At 34.9% G+C, this 8344-nt stretch overlaps 1 protein-coding gene across 1 annotated transcript; it reads right to left on the bottom strand.

Moving 5' to 3' along the window:
- Positions 1–6939: 6939 nt before the first annotated feature.
- On the bottom strand, positions 6940–8113 carry LOC107667686 (torsin-4A-like). Its single transcript, XM_016459415.1, has one exon. The coding sequence runs from the start codon at positions 8033–8035 to the stop codon at positions 7421–7423; it is 615 nt and encodes a 204-aa protein (XP_016314901.1). The 5' UTR covers positions 8036–8113; the 3' UTR covers positions 6940–7420.
- Positions 8114–8344: the final 231 nt, after the last annotated feature.

The following is an 8344-nucleotide window of genomic DNA, read 5'->3' as shown; positions in this document are numbered from 1 at the left end:
GAAACATTTACATATAGATCAGGTTCTGGGTTATTCTACTTTGTGACTTAATATTTGTAATTCAACTTTTTTTTAAATTATTGCTCAACAGTCAAAAACTCTGTACATAATATGTACATGAAAAGGACTCATTCTGAAAAGTGAAAAGGACTGCTGATTATTTATGGATTGATGATATTTAATTGTTTGGATCTGTTAGTGTTTTCAAAAATAAACCATAAATGCAATTATCATTTGAATTATGAAATGGGACGTAAAGTCAAAATTATCTAGTTTTAGACTTTTTTTTAGATGTTTAAACTGTCTAGTTTTATTAATTATAACACATATAAATTATAAATAATAGTTTAATAAATAATGTAATAAATAGTCAAAGTCAATGTGATGTAACATGCAGGCACCCACTGGACAACAAGACCATTATATCATACAGGAAATGACATCCCATTATATAGTTTTTTTTTTTCTGTGGCATCCTTACTTTTGTTATTCACCTTTTTTTTTGGTTCCATCTTACGAGTATGACGAATAAAAATCTTTTTAACTCATCAAAGTGATTACTATGACACTATTATACTATGATCTTTGTTGTGTTGTTAGAGTCCCATAGCAACAGCCCTGACAGATCCGTGAGCATTAGATCTGTTATCAGATGTACAATCTGTAATCGATGACAGTGTTATGGGTGTATGAGGTGAGGAGGTTCCTCTTTGCCACCCACTCCTGGATGCCATTCTGTCTTTCTATAGCTGTCTCTCCAGCACACAGACTCAGATTGGCACGGGTTCAGGCATGCCCATGCAGACACATTCAACCTTATATAACTCCTGCTGGTTTAAACCAGCCCAGGCAAACATCCCGGCAGGATATACATCTGCCTAACCGGTTTATTCCTGCCCTGCCTCCAGATGATGGAGGAGACGTTCACGTGATAGGGCTGCACGATATTGGAAAAAACTCACATTGCGATATTTTATTTTTCTGCGATATATATTGCGATATGAAAAAAAAAATCACCACATGACTTGAATAGTTTATTTGGGGGTAAAAATAATCAATGATTGAGGTGATTTTGTAGGCGAGTAAATCAGCATAGGAAATAAACAAATTACAAGCATAGATAAATATAACAGAACAAAGATACAAATGAAATATACATTTTTCAAGTAAGTATTCAGGTACAGAAATTGAATAATCAAATGTAAAATAACACTGCATAGTCTTCACTGTATAAATGAAATTAATAAATCTGTGTTAAAGCTACAAAAGTGATTTTTCTTTGTGTTTTGTTGTTTGATTAACATTCATAACACAGAAAGCCTCAGGAGCATTAAACTGCTGTAAACCAATATACTGTTACACATCCATTTTCTTTCTCAGTTGTTTCCCTTCACCTAAGCCATAAGCAACTGCGTTTACAAGGATACTTGAAGAGCACAGTATTTCAGGCACAAATAGAAGCAGAAGTGAACAGAATTCAGTGTTCACGTACACTGAATGCGAATTCAAAATTATAATCAGTGATGCTCTGTCTACACTGGATGCAATAGTTGCAGCTGGATATATCTCACTGGACAGACTTTGGGGCCATTCACATGTTGTGCCTAAAAACCCGTGGGAAAACGCCAGTCGTGCCCTTTTCCCTGTTGATATTTCCAGAAACAAACATCTGATATTACAAACCTCTGCACGGAAAATTAAAAAAATAAGTAAATAAATAAACAAACAAACAAATTAAAATAAAAAAATCTGTTAAATTTATGGAAAAAGCCCCCAAAACAAAACAAAACAAAACACACAGCAGCTGTGGCTGCCAGAACTTCACCATAAAAAACACAGTAGCAACATTTTAGGGTTGTACAGATTGAACTTAAATTTACAGTAAAAAACCTACACTGTAAAAAAAATTCTGTAGTTTTTACAAAATAATTTTGGCAGCTGTGGTTGCCAGAATAATTTTGTAAAAAATACAGAAAAACTGTAAACACATTTACGGCCAAAAAATGTAAATTTTACAGTATAAAACTGTAATTTACAAACAAGAAAAATTGAATGTAAACCAGTAAATTCAACAATGCACACTGCTATTAAAATCTGTTTTGTACCTTTAACATACTGACAACCACCATAATAATGCAGGTGGTAAAAGAGTAAGCCACATGAAGAATCAAAGCTCATCACAAGTAGCTTCGCCACAAGCAGAATTATATACTAATATATAGAAGGTGCACAGAGTCATTCATGCAAACACAAAACACCATCATGGTAACACACATGATACTTAAATAATGCATTAAACTTTCATTAAACAACAGAAGATGTAACATAAAGCCCAAATATACATAACTAATAACAAAAACTATTAAAAAAACATGATTATTTAAACAAAATACTTTCAAATGTGGAGTGTCATGCAGGGAATTCTGGGAATATCAGTTTACAGTTTTTGACTGTAAATTATACATTGATTTGTTATTTTTACTTCTAAAACTGTAAAATTAACAGCATTTTACCGTAAAATTACATGAAATGTCTGGTTAGATATTTTACAGTTTTTCCCTGTATATAGTACGGGAACTTACTGTTAACCTATTAACAGTTTTTTTCCGTAGCGTTTTTACTAAATTTTACAGTTAAAATTACACTTATTTTTTACAGTGTATACTTTATATTTCATTAACTGATTTAACGTTAAAATACCAACCTAGTGAAGTACTAAAAATCTGTTTTGTTCCTTTATAATATACTGACAACTACCAAAAAACACAGGTGGCGATGAGAAAGCCACATGATAACTCATCACAAGTAGCTTTTTCAAATGCTGAGAAGGAAAATACTAATATAGATAAAATACTGTATAATATATAGAAGTTGCACAGTGTCCTTCATACAAATACTAAACACCCTCATGGTAACATGCATGATACTGAAATAATGCAATAAACATTACGTTAACAGCATAAGATGTAACATAAATCCATAATGTACATAACTGGATAGAAAAAAACAACAACAACTAAGGCACAGAATGATTTAAATGAAAAAACATCAAATATAAAGCGCCACAGGGAATTCTGGGAATGTCAATTTATGGTTTTTCACTGTAGATTATAGGATGACTTGTTCCTTTTCACTTTCAAAAACTGTACATTTAACAGTATTTTACTGTATGAAATGTCCTGTTCGATTTATTACAGTTTTTGACCATACAGTATATTGTAAGGGAACTTACCATTAGCCAATTGTCTTTTACTAGTCTGTGTGTGTGTGGGAGAGAGAGACAGTGGTGGATGAAAGCATGCCAGGAATTCTCACACACACCTTTCATAGACGATTTCAGTCTTTATGCTACACCTGAAACTCAGGTTGTGGTTACCTTTAGTCTCAGTGGTTTTACAACTGTAGAAAATGATGACATGAAGAATTATGAAACCTTCCGCAACACAGAATAGCTCTGAAAAATCATGATTACATCAGTTTCCTTCCTGTGTGCTCCTTTGTCTAAACTGATTAAACTGACTTATTCACATGCAATTTTGGGACTCACCCTAAGTATGTCATGTAATAGTTACCATTCATCCGGAATGATTTCACTCATTCAGTTCACAGCTTATTCAGATTCTTCTCACCTTCCTTTTTAAACAGAATCTTATAATTTCCTTAAGTTTTCTAATTCTTTAGAACAATCGCTACAGTCATAACGTCAGCTCTGCATTGTGTGTTGTATCAGTTCACACGTTACTCCAGAATTACAGTAATATTACTCTGCATTTTGACCATTCCATCAGCATGAAGCAATATTCTCATTCTTCTCCTTAATTAGCCATCTTCAGAGAATGCCATACATGCCTCTGAAAATACCACGAGTATATGCATGTACAAATTACAACCAAATGATGCATTAACAGCACAATTCACACAGCAGAGGTTTCAGGACAAGCAACAGAATGTTGTTGCTGCTGAGTTTTAAGATTTCTAAGAAATAACACGTCACATAAATTCATATTCATGTGCATATTTTATTTTTAAGTTTAATTATATAGACATAACATCGAATAAAAACTCCTAAAGTTTGGGGTTGGTAGATTTTTGTAATGTTTTCGAAAAGAAGTCTCTTAATTCTATTATTTATTCGATAAAAAAAATGCAGTGAAATAAGTAATACTATGAAATATTATAGCAATAAAAAACAAGTGTTTCCTTGCAGTATATTTTAAAGTGTAAAAGCTGATTTTTTTTAGCATCATTACTCCAAACTTCAGTGTCACATGATCCTTCAGAAATCATTCTAATATGCTGATTTGTTGCTCAAGAAACATTTCTTATTATTATCAATGTTGAAAACAGTTATGCTGCTTCATATTTTTATGGAATTCTCATATTTTCTGGATTCTTTGGTGAATCGAAAGGTTCTATTTTTAGTTCCCCAAAGAACCTTTCAGTGATCAGTTCTTAAAAGAACCATTTTTTTCATAGCGTGAAGAACATTTAAAAAATCTAAAGAACCTTTTTCCACTATAAGGAGTCTTTTGTGGAATTAAAAGATGCCATGGATGCTAAAGGTTCCTAATGCAACCATAGATGGAAATAAAGAACCTTTATTTATGAACTTAAATCAAATACAAAATGAACTATTTTGACATCAAAGCTTGCAAAAATATAATAACGTTTGTACTACATATTTAATATGATCACAGCGCTCTCATTGAAAAGGGATAAATTTTTACAAATGAGATTTATGAGATTGTATTACACTTAAACATTCACGATGAGGAGCATAATTTATATTGCATGTTGCCAGAGTTTATGCAGTTCAAAGTATCTCTACACACACTCAAGATCGCGCTGAGGTCTGATCTTATAAACCGGAAATGACACTTTGGCACAGAGTTGAGGCAAAACACGTGCAGTTTATTCTAATACAGACATCTAGCATTTTTAGAAGATCACCTGTGGCCTTCTACAGTGTTTCTGTGTGAGCATACAGGTACGTGTCAAGGTACGGTTTGGACTTTTTGTATAGTCTTTCTTTGATCAAGCGCCAACAGGCCGAACACACCTTGGCCATGCATGGGAGGAATTCTACTTTTCACTTCTTTTCTCTCCACGGTATCTTTTTTTCATATAGTATCTCTCGGGTTTCAGGGCAGTAGGCGGGATTCATTCAGAGCCTGTGGTGCCATTTGACTCACTGCTCTGGAATGCCAGCTCACAGATGCTTTCAGAGAGAGACGGCAGGGATGAAAAGACAAAACAAGGAAAACCAGGAGGTTTGCGTGCACAGGCAGAGTGTGTGTTTGGTTTGGGGGAGTTCAAATGTAAACCATATCATTGATTTAAATTTGTGGCTGTGGAAAGTAAATGTTTTTTTTTATGCGCTTTGGAGAGGAAGTGCATCGGGGAATCTCCCACAAGGCTTCCTTGTGGGCTGCTGGCCACAATTTCCGCCAGGGTCATACACTTGTAAACACAAATATAACCAATGAGAGCCTGTATGTGTTTGTGTGTCTATTTAGTATGATTTCTGAAAATTGACACGAAGTCATTCTAAGAGTGAAAGAAACATGTAAGGCCCAGGATGTTTAAGAAAACCTTTTTAAACAATCATACCTAAAACATAATTTAGTCTTCAAAGCATTCAAAACAACATTAAAGACTAATATTGCAGACAAAGTACAGGACATGCACTAGTCCTATATGTCTAATTTTGTTAAGAGTATTGATAGGCAAACCTAAATGCACAAAAACAGCGGACATATTTCGTAGATTCATAATGATGTTCATATAATGAATAAAGTTGCAATGAGTACAGTAATGTTTTGTGATTATTTGAAATGATTGTGATCATTGCAACTTTATTTATTATACAAGCATCATGCTACCTCACACATTTTCATCTTTACAATGCTAATAATATTCATTACTGGTATTAATATTTTGATAAATGATATCCCATGATCCTATGATGCCTGATACATCACAATATGTTCTGGCAACCACAGCTGTCTTTTTATTTTATTTTATTTTTTACAGTGTATCACATCATTATTTATTATTTATTTGAATATTCATATAGTAATGCAGATTTTTTTTTCTAAGCATTAAAGATTGATGATGGAAAATATTAGAATAATGTGTCAACCATGAACTGTTGATCTCATTTTGCATGACTGTTGATGATCTAGTGACTTCCCTAATCTATTTTCTCTCTAATATCCATCTCCAAGTTATGGTATGATGCATTAGATTGACAAAGCACTGTATTTTCCCTTAAAACTCACTCATTATGTCTTTCTTAAAAAAACGTGTCAGTGAGGTTTGGTTAATGATACATTCTAAAAATGCCCAGTTATACTTTAATGAGTTATTTAGGCATGATCTTTTAAAATAACATTGATTAATGTAACCTAATGAAGTCAGAGTGATTCAGTAAAATGAAATAATAATCAGAACTGGTATATTTAGATCTTGCCACATTTTAAAGTTACCTGGCAAAACATTGTGCAGTGCATGTTCTGAATACAACCACGCAATGAAAGTGAAGAATGACACAAAATATTATTGTGATCATTGCAACTTTATTTATTATATGAACATCATTGTACCTCACACATTTTCAGTTTTATAATGCTCATAATATTAATTACTGGTGTTAATATTATGGTGATTATTTCTAGGACTCAAAACTAAAACTAACAGAAAACTCAAAATTGTAGAGTAGCTAGCACAATATTTCTGTTCTAATATTTCAATCAAATCCACACAGTTTTTTTAAAGAGCCATATCAGCATAAATATTCATGCATTTATACACGTCAAATATTTTCCCATTTCTCTTGTTTCAGTATTGTACTTCACTGTATTTTGAACCAAGTTTGTGAGACCACAGCTCATTAGAGCTAATAATATTACAAGAAGACAATGAAAAAGTAACTAAGAATTGAAGATGCAAATGTCAGTTTAATTTCACAAGACAATAGGAAATAAATAAGCAAATAACAACAAATAAATAACGTTAAATAAATAGCTACAACAAATATTTCTTCATATAACACTCAACTCAATCTTCAATGTGAGATTCAAGTATTTCAGCGAGCGGTAGCGTTCAGCAACACAAATGGTCATTGCGACACCCTCATGGGTTTAGACATACAACAGGTCTACTTGTGAGGCTACATGGTAAATCTGTACACTTCAAGTGAAACATTTTCAAGTACATCTAAATGAGCCGTTCAAGTTTCATTCCATTATAAAGTTTCTTCGCCATTCAAGTCCATCAGATGTCTCCTCAGCTTGTGTTTTTCATCACTTCGTCCCGCTCTGTGGAGTCTAGCATGACTTGGGTGCCACAGGAGCCTGTTTTTCTTCTCCGAGAGGGTTCAGTGAACTTGATTAGTCCACAAACTTGATTCTGAGTTCATTCAGTTCTCTGTGCCAAGTCTGTGGTACACTGGGTAGAGAAGGGCCACCACGTATCCATTCCTCCTGCTCTGCTGGTAGAGAGTGTTGATGTCCTCCTCCCAGCTTGAGCTCGGGCATGTAGTGTTCAGAAGCCAAGAGATCTCCTGCTCCTCGCTGCTAGACTGGAGCTGCTGATGAGACATCAGGCTCAAGTCCTCAGGACAGCTGCCCATCATTTGTCTGGTTTGCTCCTCAGCAGACTGGAAGGAGAGAACATTGTATGAAGTTGGTCCTTCACTCTGCGTGGTCTCAACGGATCCCTCCTCCGTGTAGATCTGCATGAAGACCACCAGGCACAGGACGATCAGCCAGCGTTTGGCGGGGCTCTTCTCGGCCGGTGGCAGATATTTGCGCACTTTGGAGGGGTACATGACGCGGGTGTTCCTCTTGCGCGGGCGACCCGAAGCTCCGCGGTGAGGGAACGCCGGCTGCTGCGGCTCCGGGATCCGCTCGAAAGTGAAGATCTCCGGCTTGGTGTTGCGCGGCATCATCGGTCTGAATTCGAACTGCGACTGCGGCTGGAAGAAAGTGTTCGTTGGCAGTGATAAGACCAGGCTGTCTGATCTGGTGTACATTACTAGTTCAGGTCAGTTTCAGTATATTTTCACTTGCTCGGTGTCTCTGCTTCTCAGAAATGACTTCTCTAACTTCAGCGTGAGGTTTATATATATTTTGCTTTTAAGAGACGCCCATAAAAAAGCCACACCTTCGAGGGAGACGGAAAACACATCGTTTTAGCCAAAAAGTCCAATGTTTTACCTTAATAAATGAGCTCAGCAAATGTCAATACTCAAGGGAACGAAGTACGCTTGACTTCAGATAGTTCAGTAGAAAATAATAAAGGTTATATAAAATAAAAAATATCAATTTTTCAAATTATATTT

The sequence above is a fragment of the Sinocyclocheilus anshuiensis genome, unplaced genomic scaffold (assembly GCF_001515605.1).
Source record: "Sinocyclocheilus anshuiensis isolate Anshui unplaced genomic scaffold, SAMN03320099.WGS_v1.1 scaffold373, whole genome shotgun sequence".
Lineage (NCBI taxonomy): Eukaryota > Metazoa > Chordata > Actinopteri > Cypriniformes > Cyprinidae > Sinocyclocheilus > Sinocyclocheilus anshuiensis.
This window is presented reverse-complemented; position numbering and strand designations above follow the sequence as displayed.

Excerpts from the sequence above, each read along its gene's own strand:
- LOC107667686 (XM_016459415.1), bottom strand. The coding sequence starts at position 8,035 with ATGTACACCAGATCAGACAGCCTGGTCTTATCACTGCCAACGAACACT.